General features: G+C 40.4%; 1 protein-coding gene across 2 annotated transcripts in view; it reads right to left on the reverse strand.

The window, feature by feature from the left end:
- Positions 1–27,130, reverse strand: part of XYLT1 (xylosyltransferase 1) — a 202,251-nt gene that overhangs the window by 59,205 nt on the left and 115,916 nt on the right. For both annotated transcript variants that reach the window (XM_076351493.1, XM_076351492.1), the window contains 2 exons: positions 4,449–4,621; positions 3,598–3,800 (listed from right to left, as the gene is read on the reverse strand). In XM_076351493.1, coding sequence (XP_076207608.1) covers positions 3,598–3,800; positions 4,449–4,621 — 376 coding nt within the window. The remainder of the gene's footprint in view (positions 1–3,597; positions 3,801–4,448; positions 4,622–27,130) is intronic.

Raw genomic sequence — 27,130 nt, forward strand, 5'->3', positions numbered from 1 at the left:
AGTGAAATTTCAGTCCCTGAACATAAGGTTGACTACCTGATGCTGTTTGTCAGAGACAATAAATAATGCAAATAGATACCCATGTAAAGTAAGAGGTTGAAGACATCAATAGCTTTCCCACGGAGTTTTGAAAGAGGCTCTCAAAAGAAAAGACTTTAAATCCTGAAAAAACGCCACTGAAATTAAAAAAGTTAAGGAAAAGGAAGGAAGGTGCTGGTTTCTTTAATTTCTTTATGAGTGCAATGACTGTGAGAGACGATTTCTTGAGAACCCTGAAGACACGTGCCCTTTTTTTATTCACAACCCCAGAGCAAAAGGAGGGGCAGTCACACAACCTCCCACCTCAGAGTCGCTTCTAGAGGTTTGTCTTTAGCCATTTCGTCCCTCGTTTTCCTGCTGAGAATGTTTAATGGAGCTGAATGGAGTCAAGGTTGGATTATGCACCACATCATTTCACTTCGGCCAATAAATAGCATATTGCCTCATGACTAAAGGGAAGCACAGTATTTTTGTTGGAGGCGCCTTTATGTCCAGACTCTCTTTGCCAGCCATTTCTACTGCAGTAACAACTAGAAGCACATGGATTAGGGCCTCCTTTGTGCTAGGTGCTGGACCTACAGACTCCACTTCACAAACTAAACATTAAAGCATGAGGAAAAATAATAGGGGTTTCTGAATTTTCCTGGCTTGCGTATGCTTTATTTTACACATTTTTAATTGTTTCCCCCCCAAAATGAATGGGAGGGAGTATTTTTTTTCCCCGTCTTTATATAGTATGATCTTTGACATCTGCTTCTGGACGTTTCTTCTGAAGGATGAAGGACTAGCAATTGTAATGTAGCCTGTGAACATACCAGACTGCTCCCCAGACAGATTTAGGCTTCATCATATAGTATTAACCCCACATAGTGAGTGTGTTTTTCTGACTTATAAGGCTGGATTAGCTTTTATTATCAGAATAGAAGTAGTAAAGGTTTCAGTGTTACAGATGGAATGGCAGATGGGAAGCAAAAGCTTAATGTGAAGCAGCTCTGGATAAAAACTATTAATCCACAAAATTCATATGTTCTTATGCAGGGAAACCTAGCAAAAACCACTGCAATATGACTATCCAGTGAGAGAAGTGTAATGACTAACCAGTGAGAGAAATGTAAACTGCCCCTAGCCCATTATCTGACAAATCATGGCATGAGGTCTGAAAGAAAGGAAAAAACCCTCAAACACCCTATTTATTATTTCCTGGAAAAACAATCAGCTCTCTATGGGGTATGCAGAGAGGTAATGCCTTCCTAAAGATTATAAAGTATATTAATTTATAGCATCTCCACTATGAAAATGAAATGGACGCATATATATATATATATGATGAGGTAATATTTTCCAGGGTTTATAGCTGTAATATTCCATATTCAAAAAAATTTAACAGTACCTATAAGTCACTGTCATTAAAGTTGTAGCACTGAAAAAGGCTTTTTACTTTTTGTTGAAGTGCATGGTGTGGAGAGGAAGCACATTTCCTGTATCAGTTCTGGTAACAGAACACTTTGACAGAAAGGGAAGCGAGCACTGCAGACGCCTGCCCGGCTGCCGAGAGCCCACCATGCAGCTCTGAGAACGGCTGCAATGGAGAAGCATGACCTTCAAGAATTTCCCCCATGAAGAAACGAGCACCTGGAATTTTTCCAGCTAAATGGCACTTGTTTAGAGTTTGAATGACTGCAAGATACCACGGCATTATTACAAAGAATCCATTAACACCAAACTGACTACAGTCTACTCAACAAATCCTGTGATTGTTTATGGCTGTGTCTGTAAGTGACTGATCCCATTTGGCCTTGTGGTTTAACTTGTTCCACAGGGAACTAAGAGCAGTTGAGACCGCCACAGGTCATGGCGTCAGCATTACACGATGTTTAGGGTGGACTCAACACCACAGAAGGATAACTGGATACATCCGCTGGAACTAGTCTATAATTATACTAGACCTTCAGCAATTATTCTCCTACAATTAATCTTACTTGATTCAAAGTGCCACCACCTACCTCCTCCTTTATGGTCTTGCATTAGTTTACTTTTTATCATCAGTGCAGCATTCCTCACCGGGAAAGTGAATGATAGGAATAACAAGCTAGCTTTTCCCAAAACTCAAGAGATATACAGAGAACTATATACTCTCCTTTACAAGCAAGGATAATATGTCAAAATTGTTAGGTCTCTTCCTGTTGGACACCAAAAGTGTTTAAATCAGATGCAACGTGAAATATTGTGATTTTTTAATTCAATCCCCATGTTCCAATATCAGTGCAATCTCTGTGACTCTTGTGCTCTTCCCTAATTTTTCTCCCCAAAATGTGTTGCATTTCACTGACAGTGCTTAGAAATGGGCACCAGCAATAAGGCCTTTTGTCAGTTCCCACAAAATCCTTCCTAAGGCATATGCTCGTGGTTTTTTTCATTTTTCACTTCAGTGGGGAGTTCTGTCTCAGTAGCAGCTTCAGGAAGGGACCCATACTTTGAAAGAGATCTTGTGGAAACCTAATCAGCAAAAGGCAGTGAAAGCATCTAATATATTTCTTTTCTATGAATATTAAAAGCATGTTATGTCATCACTCATCAGAAAATCGCCCAAGAAAGTTACTTCCCCTTTCATCGATTCATTTCAACATACAGGGAAACAGAAGTCACAAGTAGAATTTCCTCTTTCCCTCTTCTTGATAATTCTTATAGCCTAAACCCAACAGTTTAAGGACACTTGTTTTTTTGGGGGGCTGGGTCTTTTTTGGGTGGGGTTTTTTTGGTTTTTTTTTTGTTTTTTTTTTTGTTTTTTTTTTGTTTTTTTACACGGACTATCTACTTTTGCACAATGTAGTAAACCTTACGGAATGCAGCTGTGGGGCCTGGGTTATGTAAATCCAGAAAGAATATAATTTCACTTAAAATCATGAGTCTTGTCATGTGGTGGTGTGTGACGTTCTTTGCCTGATGCCATGTGAATAAAGATATTCAGGCAACGGTTAGTGCTGAAGATATAATTGACTCCTAGCAACTTATTTGTCACTTCTACTATCATTATCCTCCACAGAAAAAGTACTAAAAAAAGGAAGAGGAGAACATATACCTTCACTGAATCTATATTCATACCTTCAACACTTCTGAGACATCAAATCAAACTGTTGATCAGAGCCCTGGGAGGGAGGAGTCTCTCCATGCCGGGTTTCGTTTGCTGAGCTCCAGTACTTCCTGCCACTTTACTCATCCTCTCTTGCAGATGCCCCTTGCTGGAAATAACAACTAAATAGAGCAGCTCCTGCTTCCTCAGTAAAGTGAAGAACCAGTGCTGCTAGCCTGCTCACAGCCGCAGTCCCTCCTAGGTAAGTGGCAGACACATGGAGTACAGTAAGGTGATTGTCTCCTTGGCTAAAGTGTGGCTGTCAGACACCAGCCTCACCAAGAGGAGTCTTCTGCTGTAAGACAGAAGAAACTGCCCCTCTGACGTCTGCTTCTTGCAGCACAGCACGGACATGTCATCCCTTATATCCTTCAATACATATTTCCTTTAGGAACAAAACATGTACATTCTTAAAATACTCATTGTACCTGATTGGGTAGTCGGCAGCACTGAGGTTAATGAAGAAATCCCATGGCCAGTCATTCATCTCCATTAAGTCCCTCATGGTCTGCAGGTAGGTGGACAGAAGACTTGCTCCTCCCCAGATAGTTGCCATTCTCCAAGAAGTGACTCTCACATTTGGGTACTGGTTGGCAAACTGGAGCACTTGCCGGTGCAAGTAATTGGATCGCTTTACAGGAGAAAAAAGTAATACATTCAAGTTACTCTGTCCAAAATTGGCCCTCCCTGTATTCACTAACCACCAACTCTACTTCTTGACTCACTGAGCGTTACCGTTGCTTTACCCTCACTTACTATGGCGCACAACCTTCTTTTGCTAAATGCTAATTTGGAAATGTACAGACACCCCTGTTTAATTCTTTTTATTACAACTACAGTAATCACTAATCAATGTAACTAGCTCTTATTTATCATTTGTCATCAGTAGACCCTGAAGAGCTTTCGTAAAGGAGGTGACTGTTACTACCTCCCTTTTGCAGTGTGAAGTAAAGTAACTTGCCCAAGGCACCTCGGGTCAGCTCTCCATCCAGTGGGCCACCACTGTCAGTCTGCATCAACTTACCAATTACTGTTAACTAAATGTACAACAGACAGACATGGATAGATACTCATAGACATTTAAGGAGAAATGAAGGCTGTTACATAAAGAAGATAACAAGAAAGAAAAAAAAAAGAAGCTCCAAACATATAACAGATGGAGAGACAAAAAGTGACATGCACTCTATGCAGCAGAGGTAAAGAGAAGATGAAGAAGATGACAAAAATGGGTAGACTGACAGATGGTGAGACAGGCAATTTATAACCAGTGATATATTACCTTGTCAACATGAATGTAATAAAAATGGTCTTTATGGTAAATAGCCTTAAACATGCGTTGGAGCTGCCGAGAAGCTCTGCCATGAACAACCAAGACAAATGCGATCCTGACTGGGTTGGCTGGCATGTATTCTACGGAGTCCTCATCCCACTGTACATTGTTGTTGGCTTTTCCTGTTCAAAAACAAAACACAGGACATCTCTGAGTGTATCCACAGGGCAGGGCTGCAGAGAGCAGTACACATTTCACCTTGGCTCTTTCTTCAAAAGCAGTTTCTAAGGAGAAGTGAGAATTCACGAGGGGTGCCAGCCTGCGTGCCATCAAGATTATGCCCCTCTCCTCTGTCACCGTACAGGGTCATCACCCCCTGGGCAGCAGCCATGCCAGCCTTCCCCACGCAGCCCTGCCTGCGTGCCTCAACCCAGACAAGGCTGCATGAACACGGATAAGTACCCAAATGTTTATGAGTCGGACCAAGCTCTACCTGGGTACGCACATTTGCATCTTCAAAGGAATTACCTCAAAGTTTCTAAGCACCGTTCAAAGTATTCAAAAAATGCCAAGGCCAACTTCCCCCCTGCTCCCCCAGAAACAAAACCCCCTGTTTATCAAAAAATGCTCATTCCCTTGATCAGCACAGCTCTGCTGAGAAGCTGGTGAAACTCTGCTACTTAACAGCTGCTGAAGATTATCTTGACTGATAGCATTTATTTGTAACAGCAGATGTATCCTGGAACATTAAATGGCAACCTGCATTTCTTCACTTCTTCACATAAGAGAGGGGCTCTTACAATCCTATTTAAAATTTACGTTCATTTTTATTTTAATGGAAGAATTTCTGGTCTCCATTTTCTAAAGCAAACACCGTAGTGTAAGGTTAAGACAGGATGTACTGATTAACTGAAGAGCTGGAGGGACATTTTTACTCAGGAATTTAAAGTGCTTTGTTTTTGGTTTGTGTAACAGCTCTTCAACTCAAAAACCTGAACACAATGTAAGAAAAATATAATTTTATCCAAAAACTGACATTCATTCTTCAGTTAAACAACCTCTTGAGTGCGCCGACCTTGTAAAGACATTTCTCAACAAAAATGATTTAAGAAGAACCTGAAATTTTGAATATAAGCAGAACAAGGAAGGAAAGTGCCTCAAAGCTCAAAAAAACCCTCCTGCCCCAATTTTCCTCTTCCATATTTTAAACTTTTTTCTTTTTTAAATGAATGGCAATATCGTCTCAAAAGTTACTTAGTCCCTTCCCCCTCACCCCCCCCAAAAGGTACAATTTTTCAAAGTCCTAAGATCTGAGTTGTTACTTTCGTTTATTTCCTCTAAAAGGTAAATCCATTTGACAATCTCAAAACGTCTGAACTTCTGATTATACTGAAAATACATATTTAATTATTGGAAATGCATGTGAACATGGTCAGGGCTCAAACCTTCATTTCCCACTACAAGTAAAGGTTTGGAAATGGCCATGTGTGAGCTGAACCAGCTAAAAGCAGCAGCTGACATCAGGTGCGAGAACGTTAACACACCTGCCTTCAACCATATGCAATGCTTTGGCCAAACAGGATACTTCAAACTCAATGCACACCTATGTTCTCAATAAATAACCAGCTCAATAAAACTCTCTGTCCAGGCTGGCAACCACAGGTGGGACAGGACTTTAACCTGCTTTGTTTGAAAGTGGTGTCTCCCCTGGCCTCCCAGAAAAACAGCAGCATTGGGTTTTACACTCTTTTATAGGAACTACTAATCACCTTTATTTTTTTCCTCACCATCAGAAAACATGGGTTTTTTCCTCCCTTCCCAACAAAAGCCTGGTGAGCCAATTAAGTGTCCAAGTGAGTTAGAGATAAATTGCTGCCATTTTGCAGATTCCAGGTGTCCAGGGCAGATATTCATCCTATTAGAGATTAGAATTTCCTAACTGACTCAAATTTGAAGGGGGCTCAGGAAAAGACCCTCAGCAAACTTGGGAGTATAAGAGGTGGATCTTCTAACAAGCTAACGAAACCCTCAGGTTTGAAAGAAGCATGAAACCTTGAGGAGCTCCTAGCTCAACCATCCTCTTTTCAACTTGTCATGGATCATCTGTTTGTTCCTGAAAACACCGAGGAGCGTATCTGGATAAGTTGTACCCAGTTTCTGCACTAGTGCCTTTTGGGATGCCCCCATTCTCCTCCCACCTCCACGTACCCGCCATCCCAAGACTCCTTTTGCAGACAGTGGGGACACAATAGGCTTGTGCTAGGTTGCAGGATGAACTTGAGGCTGCACCTGGGCACAGTTATCAGACAGCATGAGTACAGCCATGAAGACCACTGCACCTTCCAAAACATGTCCTACAGTTATTATAAAAATATGCTCATGTGTGTTTGATTTGATACAAGGAAGAAGAAAGAAGACATTTGCCAAGTGTGAAGAGAGAGTAAGCGAGAGGGAGAGACACTTTTTCCCAGGTTTTGGAAACTGGAAAAATACGTTAATAAAAGTAAAAAATACCAAAAGCTTTCTTTTAAAAAATGTATTAATTACAAAACAGAAGTTGGACATAGAAAAAAGACCTTTGCCTAATCCTTCTTGTTGCATCTTCTCCTTATTAAAGGGAGAATGCTCAGTTCTACTGTTTCTCCTGCATAGCTGATGAGCTTCCCAATGTGTGCGCTTAGAGCTTTTGCACAGCGACAGGGACAGAAATGGACTGTGAAAGAAAGAAAACATACTTGCAAGGAGAACTGACGGGAATGAAAGGCAATTGCAATTGCTAAAACAACCCATTTTTCTTTTAAACTGCTTTGATTTCAAGCTGATGATGTCCCATCAATGGACTCAAATATTTTTAGTGGTTTTCATTACATTTTTGGACACCTCTCTTCTGAAATTAGTGGCTTTCTGCAATGATATGTAGAAGGTGAGAGGAATTTAAAATAGCCATATTGTGGTTCTTTCATTTTAAACTAACTTGCTTTCAATACCCACACTATAATTTATCTAGTAGTTACTGAGAACAAAATCCTCACGAATTTTCACCTGAAATGCCACCTCACTTCATTGGGTTTCTCTAATAAATTCCTCTAGTGACTTATTTTCCTCTCTGCTATTCTCCTACTCTAACCTCTTCTTCCACACGCTCCTTCCTTCATTCTCTTTTAGGTTTAGGTTTTTATAGTCCCATTTTCCACCTGCATGCTATTATGGCTTCTTTAACCTAATCCTATTCTTGGCCGCCGGGAACTTCACAAAGGTAAGAATGTTATATTTTTTCCATCTGTCAGAATATCTGCTACTTCTGCTCTATATTGTTACTTCCCTGGTTTTAGCCTGTGGCTGATTAGCACTCTCTATTTTGCAGACTACTCCATTGATAAAGAACCAGCCTGGTTTGCAAATAAGATGAAATGGGCAGGAAACATTCAATTGAGTATCTGCTTACTGAAAAATACAGTAGGACTTCAGAGCTGTATGAACCATGTCAAGATCTGAATAGCTCTAGCCACTGCATTTCTATAAAACTTGTGCATACCGAAGTCTTGCACATCATGTTAATGCCTGCATATTAATGACCTGCCTCTCATATAGCAGCACATCCCCTTCTGGGTGTTAGGACAGAAGACACACGAGATGCATCAGATGATTTCACTTAACATTGTACCATTCAGCAGCGATAAAAACCTAAAGGGATTTTAAGGTAGTACTTGCATTTGATAGCTACTTCAGTGCCATCACTACATCGCCATTTGCCACATGCACTAAAGCTCACTCAGGGTGCTAATTCAAGTGGCCTCCACCCTCAGTCACTTCAGTCCAACAAAAAGCAGTTGCCGAGATCACCTTTCTCTCCCTGGTCCCAAACAGCCCTCGACAATATTTTCACCTCTGTTCACTTTTTTCCTTCTCGCCCACCAGGTACAGAGGAGTCACGGGCAGCTTCCTTCCTCTGCGGCACTCCCTACACTCAGCCTTTACTAACACCTCTCCACATACCATCGTCTGCCTTTCCAAGAAAAATGAGTCAAGCCAACACAGGAGAATTCCCACCTTCTCTTCCTGCACCGGTCGCTTGGGGCAGTCTCAGTGGGACTGGAGCTGCACCCCATCTCACCTAGAAAGCTTCTCTGAGTGTGGGCGTTGCCTGTCAAGTGAACTTTCCTCCGTGTTTAGGGAATTCCCTTTTTCTAGGTTAACTTACACAGATCGGTGTTTTATAAAATGTAATAAAAAGCCCACAAAGTTAATACAAGGTAAAACAAAAACCGTAAAGAATATTATGTTACAGTTACATCTTGAGAGCACAGCTCTAGCCCCGGAAATAGCTTTGCACGTATGGGTGAGTGAGGAGAGTGAATGGAGTGTCCTCTTTATGGCCATCTGGCACAGGTGGAACAGTAGCTCTGGCCTGGAAGGAGCAGGGCTTGTCTTAAACTTCCTCAGAGTTTGTCGTTTCATTACGCAATGGAAACGGTGGATATAAGAGCGACTTCTCATGCTGCCTTGCTTCAGAGAAACCTCCACATGGAACATCAACAGAAGTGGCAGTGCTCACCCAGCTCATAACGAACATTTTCTAGCCCTTGTATCAAAGCGTATTTATTTTGCTATCCTACACTGAAAACAAAATGCAGCATTTTGCTCTGTGACCAAATGCCTTTCACAAACTTACTGAGAAAAGCGACAGTTGCCCTTCTGGCTTCCTGCTCAAAGTGTGACAGGACTGACATCAACGTGTGTTAGCAGAAAAACCCGTACCTATTTTTGCAGGTAACAGGAGAATCTCAGCTCTAGTGCAATTTCAACTTGCACTTTCTAGAGCCCAGAGAAATCAATACTCATAATTAAGAGTTTAATCTTCAACTATTGCAGTATTATTAAATGCCAGAATAATAAACATAGTGCAATCATTTTTGTATTTGTTGTGGTGCCACATTATGCTCAATCATCCACCAGTATAACTCAGAGCCAACCTGCTAATCTTTTACTTCTCTAGCAGCACAAAGCAATCTTTTAATGAATTTTGTGAGCCATATTATTTTTTGTAAATCAATCCATCAACTTCTATTCTCAGCTTGCTATTTGTCTGGGCCGTTCAACAGAATACCTCTGCGCAGAGATACCTGGATGCTGCTGACTTCACCTGAACACAGCTGCGTGTGTGTACTCTGCCTTGATAGCAAGAATCAATGGATAGAGGACATCGGAAGAGTTATTGCTGTGTAGTTCAGCACGCTATTTACTGCTATTACATCCATAAATGCAATCAGAAGCCCTGTCATTATAGCAGGAGTATTAGCCATAATCACTCCAAAGAGGCAGAGCTCTGCAGTCCCTACTTGAACTCACAGGAGCAGCCCCATTCCCTTCAGCGGGACCATTTCTGCAACAGCGAGCTGAGTGGTAGTTGCCGAACTCAGATTTCCACTATAAACTCCTTCTTTTCAATTGCTCACACCTCATAACAACACAGCAGGTTGAAAATTTCCAGGCTTTGCTTTCGTCTGAAAATGGTTTCCAATTTGGTTAGAACAAAAACAGTTTTGCCTTGTTCAAATGGCGACAAGACAAAAAAAAACCCCAAACCATATACATTCCTTCATTTAGAAAACACGATTTTTGTAACAGACCTAGCAAAAGAAGTAGCTGAAGTTATACAAAAACAATAAAAAACTTCACTGAGCAATTTACCAGTGAGCCATCAGGACCTGATGAGAAGTCTTTGTCTGAGGGCTTGATAATAGCAACATTTATCTGGACTTACCCAGAACTCTTGCTGGAGTTAAGGCCCAATGATCCATTACAGCAAGGGCCTCATTTGCCATCAGGCTTGAGGGGGGATGTTGTATCTTCCCGCAGTACCCTCCAGCAAAGACACTTTGCACAGGCAAGGTAACTCCTGAAGCACAGCATGTGTTAATCATACTTAGATGAAAAAGCAATTTTTCCTATGCCAGGACCTAGAAAACTATCTTTAGCAACACTAATCCCAACTTTGGAAAGCCAATTTTTACCTCCAGTCTAGGAAATGATTCATGGTGGCCCCTGCGGACATCTTTAATGAAAGAAAAAATTTTAGGTGAGCACCTTTTTTTTTTTTTTTTTTTTTTTTTTTTTTAATTATTATTACTATTTATATGTGAAATGCCCACTGGTCTACTCACAGTGTAGAAGACCCCTCTGGCAAATTGGTATTCACCAAAAAGTGGGTTGAGCAGCATGTGCAATTTTGGTGAAAATGTATACTGACAACCAACCAGCCACACAGAGCTCTGTGTATCACAGACAGGTCCTGCTCGCTGCAAGGCCATCGCCTGCTTTCCTGTGCCTCTAAGAAGCGGCATGAGCTGATCGTGTCCAGCATCTCAGGGCATCAGCACCTTGGCGTGCCAGCTGAACCCAGCACATCCACCGCCCAGGTCAAAGAGGGGCTGGGTTTCACCTCTAGCAAAACAAACCAAGTTCCTGACGAAGATAATTAGCATGACCGGTCATACGTGTGGCTTCTTTTGTGGGTTTTAACTTGCTCAGCAACGTAGGAGAGGTGAAATCAGCTGAGAAGATCTGTGCAACTGTCTCCAGGGCACAGGGATTTGAGAGGGGTGCTTATGGTTTACAGATTGAAACGTTGCTAGTTATGTTCTGTAGATGTCCTTAAAATTGCTGTTACCCATACTTTTTAGCTGTGAGTTAGCATTGAGTACTTTGGATAAAATTTCAGAAATCATGCTGCTATTGAAAAGTGGATATTCAAATTTTTTGCACTAATGTTTTATCTCAACAACCCCGCTCTAGTATTTTTCATTCTCAGACTCTACCATGAATTACAGAAGCAATTTATGATCCTCATAAGTTCATATGATCAAGCAAAAATCAATGCAAGGTAGGCGGGAAGCAGCGAGACGTAATTTACAAGCACTCAATGACTAGTTCATTTAACATTAAAGAGACAGATTTTAGTCGTGTTCTTTCCATGCTGAGCAGAAGCCCCGGCTTGGAACAAAGGGGCTGCTGATGCGGGCATTCTGAGTCTGCTTTAATAATTTCAGAGGGTGACAGTATAAACTTAGGGCAGTCAGAGGAAAAGAGCCACTGCCTTACAGCTGGACACTTCCCTTCAGGAGATCACTGGAAGTTTCTCTACAGTGAGTTTGTGAACTGATAAGCAGCTCTGCATCCCTGCAGAATTTAATATAAAAAGGGAAATTCTCTTTCATTACAGATTTACGTTGAGTTCTGCTGCAACCTCTGTGCTGGAGAGATTTCTATCTTGTCTATGAACAGAAAAATAAAGTGCATGAAAGAAGGAAGATAGGAAGATAGAGTACACGTGTAGAACTGTTTCATATTCACAACTGGATCATAAGATCATGAATTGTTTCTAACTTTTCCCAAGGAAAAAAAAAAAAAAGATAAGATAATTTTCTGATTTGGAATTTGAAAGAAAACATTTCCATCCCAGCTTTGTCATCCTTCTGTTATAGCTATTTAACATTTGTGCTGCATGCACGACTTCGAAGACTCACTCAAGAACCCATTGGGGCAGGTATCATCCATTAAGCAAATCCAGAAAGACACCCTGCACCAGAAAACTTTGTGGATGTTTTTCACATGATTTGAAGGATTCATTGTAAATGAAGACATGTAAGAACCTTGAGAACAAAGACAGAAATCTTTTGTATCACAAAATCCGTGAAAGCAGTTGGGATAACACAGGACTGTTCAAAATCAATCTCAGTACAGAACGCCAGGTTATGTGTATGCGTGCACGTGTGTGTGCACTGTGCAATGTGACAGCACATTTATATCCACTAAATTTAAAAAAAAAACCCAAACCAAGAAACCCCCCCAAAACAGGGAGCATTTGGGTTTAAGCAGCCTGCCATATTTCAAACAAAAACTTCATTCTATCTTGCAGTCTGTCTCAAGTAGTTACTGAAATCATTTTTATGATTTGCAAATGACCGACTAATTATCAGATACCGCTATACTGCACTTGCAACACACACTAAACTTAATTTACTACAATACTTATCTAGGCAGGCCAATAATCTCAGTAACAAGCTTGCTTTTCTGACTATTCTAATTATGAAAATGGTAGCATTCCTGGGAGACAAATCTCAATTATTTGTAGTTTTGCTGGAGTGTGTTAGCCAAGCATTTTCTCCCTTTTCCCACTGACTCTCATGAATAAATAAATAACACTCAAAAGCAACAATAAATTAATTAATGTTGAATTAGAATGAATGTCCTAATAATAATATTCATCATATCAATTAACAGCCAATTAGCGCATCATGATCAGTGTTATTAGGGTGAATACAAAATGCCTTCTAAGTGAGCATTAGCTTATTTTTACTCTATTCAGTGACATTACTGGACTTCAAAGAGGTAATACAAAGCAGATCCAACAACAGACAAAAATATTCCTTGCAGACTATTCACTCCTCCTGCACCTTATACCTTAGTTCAACTTAACTTTTGGGAGGTAAGACTCTTGGAAACCACAAAAAAGAGAAAGACCACTATTTACAGGTACCTGTACCATTACAGCCCTAAGAAAATGCTCTAATAAAAGAGAGATTTTTCCAGCTTGGCTCTTGGGACTAACCAGCAGCCCATTCAGAGTGGGACCCCCAGCTCAGAGTCAAAACTTGTGGAGACCAACCAGCTAATCACCGAAACCAGGAGTAATTCCTGAATGCGCCAGTTCTGTCACAATACGCTCAAGACAAAAGAAAAAAAAGCAGTCCTGTCTTTCATAGTTAACACATAAGGTGTGAAGGTTTTCCTAATGTGTGGAGCCACCCTCCTCTCCCAGCGAGCTCACCGCAGGGCGAGACACTTCATTCAGGTCTTGTGGCCCAAGAGCTGGCTCCCACCCAGCAGAGTGACTACTGTCAGGGAAACCTTGGCCTCATTAGGAGGGGAGAGGTTACAGAAAGCAAGCAAGCAGTGAAAGGGTTGAGATGAGGCATGTGTTTAGATATCTTACCCACCACTGATTGTTGCTAAGGATGCTCCTTTCAACAGTCCAAAACTGATGAGAACAGGAATTTGTCAGACGAGATAAGTCATCCCACCACTCCCAAGAAAACTGATGACACAAACCCAAACCGAAGCATTTATAAAACCTCATCTACTACTTGCATTTTCTGGACACAGCTACAGCCGCACCAACAGCACTCTGGCTTCTACAAAAACAGCACCGCAGCATTGGGAGGTACCCACTTCCTCTGGGCAGCTTGTTTAGCTGGTGCATGCTATAGGTCACCGGCTACCAGCACATCCTTCTTGGAGAGCCCCCGCCAGGGCTGCTGGCGATCGAGCTGCCTGCAGTCCCCTGCCCCTCTGATCATTGACAGTGGCGAGATTCACACTGCCCAAGTGCAGCAACATAATTTAGGTGCCTAATTTAACACATCAGCCTCTCCAAACAGTCTGTGGAGACAGAAGGACTCTCCAGAGGCTGTTCAAGCAATGGCAATAGAGGCAGAATTGGCCAGAGTGGCAACAAGGCTCCTTTACAAGGCTCCTTTCTGCTGACAGACTCAGTTCTCTCAGGCGATAGTGGTGGACCACATGTACAACAGTCTCCTCCTGGTACAGTACAGCTGTTGCCTGGGGACATGGGTGATGGCAGCTCAGAGGAAGCCCAGAGGTGCTGCCAGGTCCTCAGTTTGCCCTCAGGGAAACGACTACTGATTTAGGTGGCCTGAATTACACACCAGAGGATGCCAGCCCTCTCGCTGCAGATGGATTACATCCCAACTTGGACACCAATGACAGGCTCACCGCCATTCCTGCCAAAACTGACAATGGGCTTCAGAGTTAGCTCTTCTCTACACTGAAGCACTTCGCTCCCTTCCCTGCTGGAGAAGCCTTTACATTTCTTGTGCAGGACAAGAAGAAAACATAGAAAATGTCCTTATTTCAGTTCAGACTTTCTCTTCTGCCTCAAATCATCAGCAAGTTTAATCCTTCAAGGAACAGAAACTTGAAAGCCAACCAGTTACTACAGAGCGACCAAAGCACACGTTAAACAAGAAAGTAACAATATCAACATAACAAATCCCAAGCAAAATAGCAATAGAGCTCTATCAAGGCTCATACCTCAAATTAGCATTTGAAACAGCCTTTGCTGATTCCAGTGCCTGTTTCTGTGTTTTGCAGTGTGTTTGGAGACTGGCACATCCATAACCTTTACTCCATCTCTTCCTGTCATGCTCACAGCACGAATAATCAATAAGAAGTGAAAACATAAGCAATTACATAGTTAAAATAAGTCTCTACTTCACACAACCTCCCAGGAGATATTTATGTACTGCTGAGACTACTAAGAAATGAATAGGTAGATAAAAGCATGTTTGTTACCTGCCTGATCAATGTCTTCCCATTCTGTTTTACTGTGCTGTCGTTTTTCAAGTCCTATGTAAAGTATCTTTTCCCCAGATATTCTTAAGAAATGAACAGTTAATCATTATAATCAGTTGGTGTAAGGCGAGGACCAAGTTAATTTATACCATATGAGGATCTGGTCTGCTAACTCAAAATTAATCCTTCCTTTGAGATTCCCATTACATCTGTCTCCTCTTTTTTGAATGCAGAATTGGAAGGACAAAGTCTGCCTTTATTCTGTGCCCGAGATAATTATGAACATAATGTTGGAAACAGACCAAAAAAGTCAAGACTTTCACAGGTATTTTACATAGCTAGTTTGAAAAGGTCTAGTTAGGCACCAAGAATAAAGACTGACACTGGCAAAAGTGAAAATAAAACCACATACCTGTGCCTTGTGTCCATGTGCCCTCGGGCCCCTCACTACAAGAAGGACATTGAGGTGTTAGAGCGTGTCCAGAGAAGGGCAACGAGGCTGGTGAGGGGTCTGGAGAACAAGTCTTATGAGGAGCGGCTGAGGGAACTGGGGCTGTTCAGCCTGGAGAAAAGGAGGCTGAGGGGAGACCTCATCGCTCTCTACAACTACCTGAAAGGAGGTTGTAGCGAGGTGGGGGTCGGTCTCTTCTCCCAAGTAACAAGCGATAGGACGAGAGGAAATGGCCTCAAGTTGTGCCAGGGGAGGTTTAGATTGGACATGAGGAAAAATTTCTTTACTGAAAGAGTGGTGAAACATTGGAACAGGCTGCCCAGGGAAGTGGTTGAGTCCCCATCCCTGGAAGTATTTAAAAGACGTGTAGATGAGGTGCTTAGGGACATGGTTTAGTGGGCATGGTGGTGTTGGGTTGACGGTTGGACTCGATGATCTTAGAGGTCTTTTCCAACCTTAATGATTCTATGTGTTGTAAAATGTAAATGTTTAGCCGTATGTTTTAGCTGACGCTAGTTGCACTGCAAGTTAAATTAATAGGAATTTCACAATAGAGTCAAAAGAGAGAGAAAAGATAAACAGCACACGTCTGGGCAGATTCACTCCAAAGCTGTCAGGCTTTGCTTCCTCCACATCCCTTTGAGTTAAGCTTTATGGATTTCAAAAGCTGCAGGGCTGGGACATCGCTGAGCACTTTTAAGAATCTCACACTGTGGCAATAAAAGATGTGTGAGACATCAGACTCATGTATTTGTATGTACCATAAATACATATATGCCTTATGTGTGTATACACACACTGTATACACTGGTAGGTTAGTTAAGAAATAATTGAAATTGAAATATTTAAACTAAAACGTCACATCTAAAAAACTAGGTTCCCACAGGAACAACAGTTTCTGCATTCGGAGTATATGTTTTTCAGCATGTGTGCTGACACATAACTATTGTCAAACATCCTTTATATGTCAAAGGATACTGGTAAGCAATGGTTTTCCCAAATGACCCAAAGTAAATCTCTTCCCAAGAAAGAAAGCTGCAGAAGCGTGGCCATTCCGTTTCTGCAGGCTTTCCCCTGTAGCACCTGCGATTTCTTGTTATCTCTGGTCAGCAAAACCAGCACAATACAGGGATGTTAACTCCAGTGTTAGCAGGTTCACTTCCAGCTCTGCAGACCAGAAGGCTCAGCTCAGCTGGTACTCCCAGCAAGACCAGGACATTTCCAGCCTCCCTGCTTGAAGTCCCCAGCTTGTCACCCACTGCTTAAAGGCGCCTCAGGCGACAAAGTCCTTTTGATGAGCAGAAGTCGGAACCATTAGACAGGAATTAGAGCACTAAATACTTTTCAAAGTTCCATGCCTTCCCTTAATATTGGCATTAGTCTATACGATCATTTTACTTTTCTCTGTATTATGTGCATTAAATGAGCTAATTCTGTGTAATTTAAATTTCTGAAGTACATAACCTTACCTTGTCTACCTCACAGTCCCTATATGAAATACTTCTCATTTGTCCATCTGGATAATAACACATGAAGTATTTCATCATTGTTTAGTTCTTGTACTCCAAAACAGCTTGCTGCCACGTGTACTACTTAAAGGACGAGCATGAATAATTTTACCCAACACAGAAGAAAAAGAGGACTAAACTTCTCTTATTATATTACTTGTCAGACAGAGGAATGCAACATAATTATATTGTGACATTTCCAACAGCAAATAGATTCTACTGTAAGCAATTAACACTGGTTCTTTTGGCAGACTTCAAAAGACTACTCATATGGTACGCTAAGTTATAATAACATTTGAATAATAAATAACACCACACTACTTTAGCTAGATTTTAACATATATGGACAGGTCAAAACACAGGAGAAATAGATGTCAGTTCTTGCACAGGCCATCCTTATACTGCAAAATTATTCATTAACATGGAAAATGTTCAGGAGGCAAATATGCACATTTTTAGAAAAAACAAGCACTAGTGATAATAAGTACTCTGGATCTAACCAAAACGGAGAATTTTGGTCTGTGCACTGCATATTACAACCTACACCTCTCTTCCTGGAGATGGGAAAGGTAGGGTTGAGCTCTCCTTCCTGGCTGGAATGCTTTCCAGAAGCTGTTTCTGATCAAGAGGGATTAGTAAAGATGGTTTAAGAAGAAAAATCATCGGGCATTAATCCTCTAAACATTTCATAGCCAACATATCTTTAATACAATCCCTCTAATCCAATTAGGGTGCCTTGAAAATCATATCTTGAATTCCATGCTTCATTGTGATTGGTTCTGTGTGAGTGAAACATCCATTTACAAGACAGCTGCTAAATGCCTTCTCTGCTTTCCAGCCCGCTCTCTATCCTCCGCTGCAACTAAACCCAAACCCTGCCCTCCAACAGGCTGACTCCAGCCCTGCACGTTGCATTAGCAGCAAACACGTGTGCCCTAACACATTAGTCAGGGTGAGCATTCCCAGCAATTTCAAAAGCAAGCTCACCACACAGAAGAGAGATTTTAGATATTAAAGTCTTTCATTCATAAACATATATAATTAAATACGCATGAGAGGCTGAAGACATAACTTTAACTCCCCATTTCACACCTGAGTACCAGTTACTTAGAAACATCACTAATAAGAGTACATGGACTACAGCCTTAGCAGGTGGGTATGGACACTGGCCTTTTAACATTCATCCCTTTGAACCAATAGGGAAAACAATTCCTAATACAATGTTTTTGCAAGCAAGAAACAAATTACTACTCATTAACTGAGTTTGATTTTTTAAATGTTCTCCTGAAAATTATTTGGATTGGTTTTCACAAGGATATATATTCACACTTACTTTTATGGGCAAAGAATAGAAAGAAACAGTGTAGTCTTGTTGCTAAAATAAAGGACTTCCACTCTATTACTCCATCACGGTATAAAAAGATCCCATTAACATACCACTAGAGGAAAACAAAGGAATATCAAATTGCTGGCAACGGAAAATGTTCAACAAAAGCAAAATAAAGTGATTTTTCTGTATTTCACTAGACATTTCAGTTTTGTTGTTAAAAAACCCAACGTGCAGAAAATGTCATTTTATTGACTAAATAAGTTACTGGCTGCTGTTAAAAGCATCGGGGGAGAATTTGTATGTGAAATACATTCTTACAATAATACCATAATTTATAAACCAGAGTTACAAATCTCTCTCAGATTTTAACAAGGCTGTGATGCCCTTGGATGTCAAGGAGCTGCTTAAACAGTAACTTGTAGAAGAGTCCGCTCTATACAGCAAAAGATGAATATCTGTGCAATGTTTAAAATAAAAAATTTAATGCTGACCTTTTACAGACAAAAATAATAATGGATATTATTTCTAAAATTATTTTAGCTCTGCTCCTCAGAGTCTGTCTTCCCATTCTGCAACTCTCCACTTCATGTTAGCAGTCAGAGGCACTAACTTTGGCACCAGGCACTTGTCATTCACTGCAGTTGGGACTGATCCTGCCCTTCCAATGCTGCTGCCTGTGTGCTGGCAAGGTTTTAGCAGGACCTTGGCTTCAGGGAGGCTGTGCTTGTGTGCACCTTATCCCACGCCACTGAATTTTGGGAGATTGGCAGAAGTGAGCATGATGTATTAGCATGGATCTCTAGGGATAACTTATCGGTGCAGCATACTATCAGACAGGGCACATGTCCAAGTAGTTATGCATTTTAATTAGGTAAAGTGAGTGCTAAAAAATACTTTGAAGCTCTAGATGTAATTCAGTAGCATTGGCTTCAAATATAATTGTGGGGGTTTTTTTCCTGCTACCTGCTCACTCATACACAAGCTATTTGATCACCCCTATCACAAGGGGACGCTTAAAAAAAAAAGGGGGAAAAAAAAGCTTGCGTTCAGATGTAATTCAGTTCCTCCTCCTCTAAAAAGATGGAGCCCCAAACTAAAGAAATTCATTCACAACTTGGCTCTTATGGTACAGTAGGACATAAAAATCATCAACTGGCAGCAAAACTGCTAAGCAAAACTAATTTAGGAGATGAAAAAGTGTGAAACAAGAAACATCTCACAGATTGTAAAATGACATGTTTATTTAAAAAAGAGACCAGGGAAAATCAAAAATATTGGCAGAGCATAGCAGTAACAACTGAAAGACTCCCTGGCTGTCAGTTGGTTAAAGCTTGCCATTAACTGCAGACTCACGGACTGAAAAGCAAGTGCTCCGCAGCCCTCAGACACAGGGCACCTGAGTGACAGCAACTAAATCAGCATGTAGGTTAGGTTAAGCCAGTCCTTCTCATAATTAATACTTTGAGCATCCTCAGGAAGAGGGGGATGAGGAGGTGGAGGGTGGAAGAGAGACAGGGAAAAAGCCCCAACGGGTTTGTTGCAAAAATAGTTATAAACTTCACTATCTGCAAGGGTAGGATCACTAAGGATCCTAATGCTAGCACCTCAAGTACAGAAAGGTACAAAATCACAGCACCGGAGAATCGGGAATCATTGAGGTCTCCAACTACTATTGCAGCTGCTGCTGCAAACACTTCTGTCTGGCTGTGGACTATCAGGAACTCATTCTTCCCAAAGCTGAAAAACTAAAAATCCCCAAAGATTATTTTTAATTGTAGCTAAGGATAGGTATTACTTTTTAAGGCAAGGAGTTAGTTAACGAGTAGTAGTAACATAACTCTTTTCAGTTCATCTGCCGAATTCATTTCAGTCCATCTCCTGCTATGCAGCAGGAGTCACCCATCTGAAATCAATGGAGAATTGACAGTGTAAAGTTAGTATCAAAAGAGAATTGGCATGTCTAAACCAAATTCTGCTCAGTTTGCTCATGTTCCAGCTCTGAACAATCCTTGATCTATATAAATGCAGATTAACTTTGAGCTTCCTTAACAATCCCCCATTCTTGCTAAAAGAATCAAATACAACTGAGCTGCAATTTCCTTCAAATATAATTCCTTTTCCAATATCTTTATTTTGACATTAAAAGAATGATGAAAAATCTCTTCATATTAGTTCCCAAGAAGTATTGCTAGGAGGCGAACTGTTTATCCATACACACACCACTCACTCTCTCCCTTTCTTCTGTGAGACTGAGGGAGCAGAACCCATCACCTGGCCCCCACTAAAACTGAGGATCCTTCTCCTTGTGCGTCAGTGACACCTCCCTCCGGAAAACTGCTCCCTACCAATCTGAGGGCCTGGGTCCTGCCACACTCACTTGAAGTGCTGGAAGACTGTAGATCTGACTAATACCATCAAAAATATGGGCCAAAGTATCCTGTTGAGGATGCTTAGAAGTGGTATATAACTTATTTTTCCCCAGGCAAAGTCACGATTCCTTAGCGGATTCTGCTCATGCCTCCTTTTACAACTCAGCTGGTTTTGCTGTAACCTTGCTTTAAAACACGTAGTTGAATTGTCTTCATATCTAATCAGTTTGAGTATTTATTTCTAGAGTCAGAAAAAAGCCTTTTTTTCACATTATAGAATCATAGAATACCTTGAGTTGGAAAGGACCCATAAAGATCATCGAGTCCAACCCCCTGCTCCTCGCAGGTCTACCTAAAACTAAACCATGACTAGGAGCGTCGTCCAGATGCCAACATGCATTTACTTCAAAACATCCAGTGCCACCCTGCTTGTCTATAAAACAAACAGCAGTATGCAGATTGCGCTGCCCACTCAGGGACTTGCAAAATAATTGTTTATTGAAAACACTGCATCTAATTCTTAAGGTTAAGAAGAAAGCATTACATTTCCTATCAAAGCCAGGTTACTATTTAACTATTCTAGTTTATTCATGTTAAACAATCCCTTCCCTTTTTATGTTTACATTCAATTTAATGGTATTGCTTATCGTCAACTGAAAGAAGTTTTTAACATTACCACCAAAGTTCAATGTTAAAAGAAGAAGCCCAGAGAAAACATACCTCTAAGGCAGTACTTCAAGAAATTTCCTCAGAAGGAAATTCTTTAGAATACTTCAGAATATTATTTTAGAATAGGTAAAGTAAAAAGAAAAAGCAGTTTGCTTACCACCCTGACCTTACTATCACAGTAAGTACCATCTTTTCCTTAATGTAAAAACACTTTTAATTTCTGGAATGACTCTTTATGTAAACTAATTCAATGTCTTATGACACCAAATGCTTACCGTTCAACAGGACAACTTTCATAGAGTTGAAGACAAAATCTGAAATAGAATGCCTGTTTGCTGGCAACCCTTTTATTAGAACAAAATCACTCTCCAAATCCAAAAGTCAACTAGTATGGAAAGGGTTAATATTATGTTAAATGAAGAGGTATTTAAAAATAACAATTACACCTGACACTATAATTACATTGCCCTAGTGTATAATCCCAGAAGAACACAGAGACCTTTTGCCAAAGGTGATTTGAGTGTTAATATGAAACCCAATGTGTGCTCATTTTAATTACATATGTGCCTGCTGAGAACATATGATAGAGTCCAAAAAGCTAATTCATTGTCAGCATGACAGCAGGAACCAATATTAAATCTTGCACACCGAGTAAGTTTTCCAGATTACCAATTACCACACAAAAATAGGATGCATTGCAAATGCGGTAATCAGCATGAAAGTAAAATGTGAACAAAGTATTGCTAAATAGAGCTCAACTCTAAGCCAGCAGTGGGTATAGGAAATCTCCAACTAGTTCATCCTTTCTCTTCAAAAGCAGCAGCATTCAGTTGGTCTAACTGTAACCCCACTTACACCAGGTTTGCACTGACTTTCACCATGTTGATCCTCACCAGCACTGTAATAAAGTGCCGACACTGTTGTCTATAAACCTTATTAGTTAGTTGAAGTACACCCTTCAATTGCTAATTCTCTTTAGCAATATATAACAGCAGTTCAAAGCAGATTTTGTTGTTTGGTTTTTTTTTCTTTTTATACTTAGCCTTACATTTTCTGCATTTCAAAGATATTACTGAGTGTTTTTGTCTTCTCTTCTCACGAGTCCCTGACAGTTTTCTGGCACTGAAATCATGTTAAGAGCCAGTTTATGCCTCTTAACCCACACCAGCATGCTAACATGCATTTTGATTTATTTTTAATTATGGACATATTCATGCATCAGTCACTATTTTCTAAAGAAAGTGCCTGGAGTATGAAGAGGAGAACCCAGAGTCAACGCACATTGACGAGCTAACTCTGGGGAAATGAGACATAAACACAATTTTGAAGGCAGCAGAGACCCAGCCAATACTTCTAACTGCATCTTTACCTGCCTTTTTGTTGCTTTACTGATGCATTATTAATTAATAACTACTGAGCCTTCCCAACAGAGCATTTTAAATAACAGTTGAATTTCTTTATGGATGATTATGAATCATAAAAGTATGTCTGCAGGTTCAAAGCAATAAACAAGCCCAGGTAGGGAGCCTGAACTGCTGGGGAAACTGCTCTTTGAAGCTTGAAGTTTTAGGGATACAAAATGCCTACTGTGTAGTTTTACGCAATTTCCAGTCTAGGTTAATCCAATTAATCTGAAGAAATGTAGGTTTTTCTGCGTTTTGCCTCAGCATAGGCAAATGCTGTTTGAAAGGAAGGTGATGGCATTTTAGAAAAGCTGCAGTGTCGGTTAGGTTCACTGCTTTATCCAAATGAAGCTACACCAATTTAGGCCAGCTAACAATTACCATTTTCAGTTCTTCACTAAGATAACGAAAATTGTCAAATCACAATTATTTCTACACAAGATTTATGCAAATGATGAAATATGTTTCACCAGCTTTGAAATGCATTATTCAGGGATGACGCAAGGTTTTCACGTTCTGCTTGAATTCCGGACAAACTCTGAAAGTTTTGAAGGTTTATTTAGGGCAGCTTTGTGCTATTGCAGCTGGATAGTTTTAGGTACAGGTTGAAATAAATTTGTAGTGCTTGAAGATGAAAACTCATTTGGAGATCCTATTTATCCATAGAATAATTTTTTCCATCTCCACCTCAAAAAATAAAAAGCTTCCTACTATTCAGAGAAAATTCCAGCATTAGTGTTCAACAATATCGCCACCTTTAAGGCAGAAAGGAACTTGCAATTCCCATTCACTCTTCACTAGGTTTAGTTACCATCTGAATGAGGATTTTATTTTTTTTGCCTATTGACTGTGCTTAATATTTCTTTCCAGTGTTTAAACTGGTACATAGACAGCAAAAGGGCAGCTTCGGCTGTGCTTATTATTATCAGCTGTCTAGACAAATAATCCAGGCCCTTGCCATATAACACCTGGTAGATGAGATAAAACCCAAATTATCTATACCGTTTTCTGGACAATGCAATACAAAATTATTAATCTCTATTTAGGCAAACTCTAGGCAAGGGAACGTATGCAAGAGGACATGCAGGGCAGAGCAAAGGTACACCAAGGCTTCACAGTACGTGGGCTGTTTCGATGGCCATTTGTGTGGGATCAGTCTTATCCACTAGCTCTGAGGCACAAATCCAAATGCCATCCTGTGGTTTTGTTTCCAGCTCTTCCAAGGCCACATGTTTCTATTCCACTGATCCACCATGTACCTTCCATACCCTGACCACAAATCAGTCAAAGGTAGGCTTAGTCATCTGGAGTAGACGCTCAATATGTCTTGGCAGACAAAGTAATTGTGGCCCTTCTCTTCTCTTTGCCTCCAGGAATGAGCCACCCCACAGACCTCTGGAAGGATTTGTGTGTGCCCTCTGAGGACAGCCAACATGTGAATGTCAACTCACCCTATTCTGCTCAGCCCTGGTGAAAATTTTTACTCACCTTTCAAAGCAAACAGAATTTGCTCTCAATTCCCCAGACAAACTACTACTATACTTTTTCTTCCTAATATTTCTTTCTGTCTCCTAATCTTAATTCTTCTGGTTTATGGCTCAGTCCTTCTACAGGGATTCATAGCAAATAGAAAGAATTATATCTTTCCTACTTTCAGATATTAAGATGATCATTATTCCTCCTGATATGTTAGAAGATATTTATCAGTTTGAGTTATGAGGCCTTTCTGACTGTGAAGATTTAAACATCGATTTAATGCCAACTTAAAGACTCCTAAAAGTGTAGGAGATTGCATTAGATAAATAATTTAACAATAAAAGGTATATCAAGGCAGACATTATTGCAACCTTCTACCAATCAATCACCATTTTCCATGTTTATCCAATCTTCATCTCAAGGGTCTGTACATGAAATTGCCTAGACACATACTACACAACTGAAATAACTTCATCATTGAATAAAATTGCATAGCCATTAAAAGTCTCTAATATCAAGATAGCTGACATTATGTTAAATATTGGCTTCAATTCCATAGGGTAATAAATTCTGACCTAAACCCAATCTTTCATAGATAGCTGATTCATAATGAAAAATTACTGTTTTGTCACTTTACCTTAGGAAATTTACTGTGGAAACTAATACAGCACCAGACAGTCTTTGAAATACACGATAATTAAAAACACAGTTCCCTTCCTAGCCACCCTGAAATAAAGGGAACGGATTTGTTTTGGTGCAAAAATAATCAGACATGCTAATAGCTACCAGATCAAGAGAGAAAGTTACTATCATGCTTTTCCTAGGTGTCTAATGCAGAAACAATCAATCGATACACTGCACAACTGACACCTCCTACAGTAGCCATCAACCAGTAGCCATCACAAACAAGTCCCTGTACCAGGTCGATGCTGATGAGTGGAACAGACAAATATGGAGGGGAAACATTGCAGAAAACTTTTCCTGCGATTTCACATTTGTGCATCGCCGTGGTGCAAAGCTGAAGAACCGCTGCCAGTGATGTGTTAATAAATTTGTTGAAGTGACAGTAAGTCAGACTGGACCTACAGATGGACTGCTCTCTTGCCTGCCCTCATCCCCCCAGCAAAACAGTAGGGTTTTTCAGGGATAGAACTATAGATTTTAGTGCTTAAATTAAGTGACTTCAGAGAAACTCAGTTACCATTTTCCTCCTTAAAGATACTTTTGTTCAGCAACTGCCTTTAGGGGACTCAGAAAAAGTTGTTATTATTTTGTAACAAAATTATTTCCAAGTCTCTTGATAAACAGGATTTTAAATCCACTTAAATACCAAACTAACAACAGTACCACCACACACCATTTCTCCTCTGCATATATTTGCAATGGAGTTAAGTACCTGTTATCTCTGGTCTGTACATGGCATGATTTGTCTGAAGTGTCCCAACAAGCCTGTGACACATCAAGGAATGAAACCCAAGTTTCCACAGTGCTAGTCTAGGGCTTCCTTTCTAGTTAGTGTTTATATGGTTGGTTTATGATATGGCATAATGGAACATATTCTTGCTGTCACTCTTTAGTTGGGAGCTCTCTAATGACTGCTCTCAGTAATTGCATCCCCAGGTGATAATATAATAAACAGACTTTGAAAAATATTCTTTCATCATAGGGACAACAAGAGAATCTTTTTTTTCCTCCTTCTTCTAAATGAGACTTCTGCTTGGATGGATTCCAGTATAGCTCTCTGAGCCATTTCAAGCTTGCACTGGAGCTCTCTAATATCACTCTTATTTCTTTCCTAAGTTTTTGCAGTCTGCAGGAATAGAAAGCAAACAACATGAAAAACACGAAGATGATCCTGTCTGCATGTTTGGCAAATTATGCCTACAAATGGCCATAAATGATCGAGAGAAATGAAAACGTGTGAACTTGTGTGTTAACTGCAGCCTTTTCATTGTAAAAGATAGAGCTGAATCTAATGGGATTTCTCATTAAGAAGATCCAGAAGTGGACCATTTCGAATAGATTTCCTTTTTGCTGACTAGGTGAAGAATGCCAGAGATATATGAAGCCTCCTCACAGTATTCCTCAGGAGCCTGACAGAAGTGATTTCCCCATTTGCTTTTCAGGGATCTGCTGGTAGAACATTTTCAGAATCAGAACAGTCATAAAACTGTTCTTATTCCCAAAATACTGGATGGATGTGCTTTGCTTTGGACCATACACTTCCATTGACTGGTAAGACAAGTATCCCCAGCCCCAAATACCTCTTTTCTTGATCTTTGCTTGCTCCTGTAGGAACAACAGTCTTATTTTTCCTCAGTGATCTTAAAATTACAGAGATAGAAGTGCACAGAGACATTTTAATGTGCACTGATAAAGATTACTAAATAAAGTTACTGAAATAAGACATCATTTAAGTGAGGTCATCAAAGCTAGTGCAATATACATCAGTTAAACCTCTAGCCCACTATGCTTTTAATACTTCTTGGGCAGCTTGGGTTTGTCTTCACCTCCTGGCAGAATGGTAGAATTATTTACAAAAACACATCAGCTCCATGTAGCCTCCCTCTGCTGTGGCTTGACAAAGCCAGTGTGTGTTATGTAGAAGTCTTATTCACAACTAACCTCAGTAGCTCTATTCACAATTAATCTCAGCCACACCTCTCATTAGCCATTTCCTTACTCTGGCAAGGTGGGCAACGGAGCCAGGCTGGGTTCTCCTGTCCAGCTTTGTCTTCTGTCAGGGAGTACATTCCAATGCTTTTGAATAAGCAACCAAAGAACGTGACTCTTTCTCAGACAGAGAATGACCTTGGGATAGATCCTCAAACCTGTTCAGAGACTTACAGATGTATTAGTGAAATTCTTTCAGAGCACTTACGCCTAGGTCCCATGCAAAAGAGAAAGTACAAATGGGTAAAACATGTATTGCAGTAAATTCCTCTTTTAAAATTCCCTTTTCCTCCTTACTATTCAGTAAATTGCCCAGAATGAATCACAGCCCACAAAGAGATGGAGAACATGAAAATGTATGGTTCTGTTTAGTCATGCTACTGTCAAGCTCAACAATATTATGCAGCACAGTAACACATCGCATACACAGAAGCTTTC

The sequence above is a fragment of the Aptenodytes patagonicus genome, chromosome 13 (genome assembly GCF_965638725.1).
Source record: "Aptenodytes patagonicus chromosome 13, bAptPat1.pri.cur, whole genome shotgun sequence".
NCBI lineage: Eukaryota > Metazoa > Chordata > Aves > Sphenisciformes > Spheniscidae > Aptenodytes > Aptenodytes patagonicus.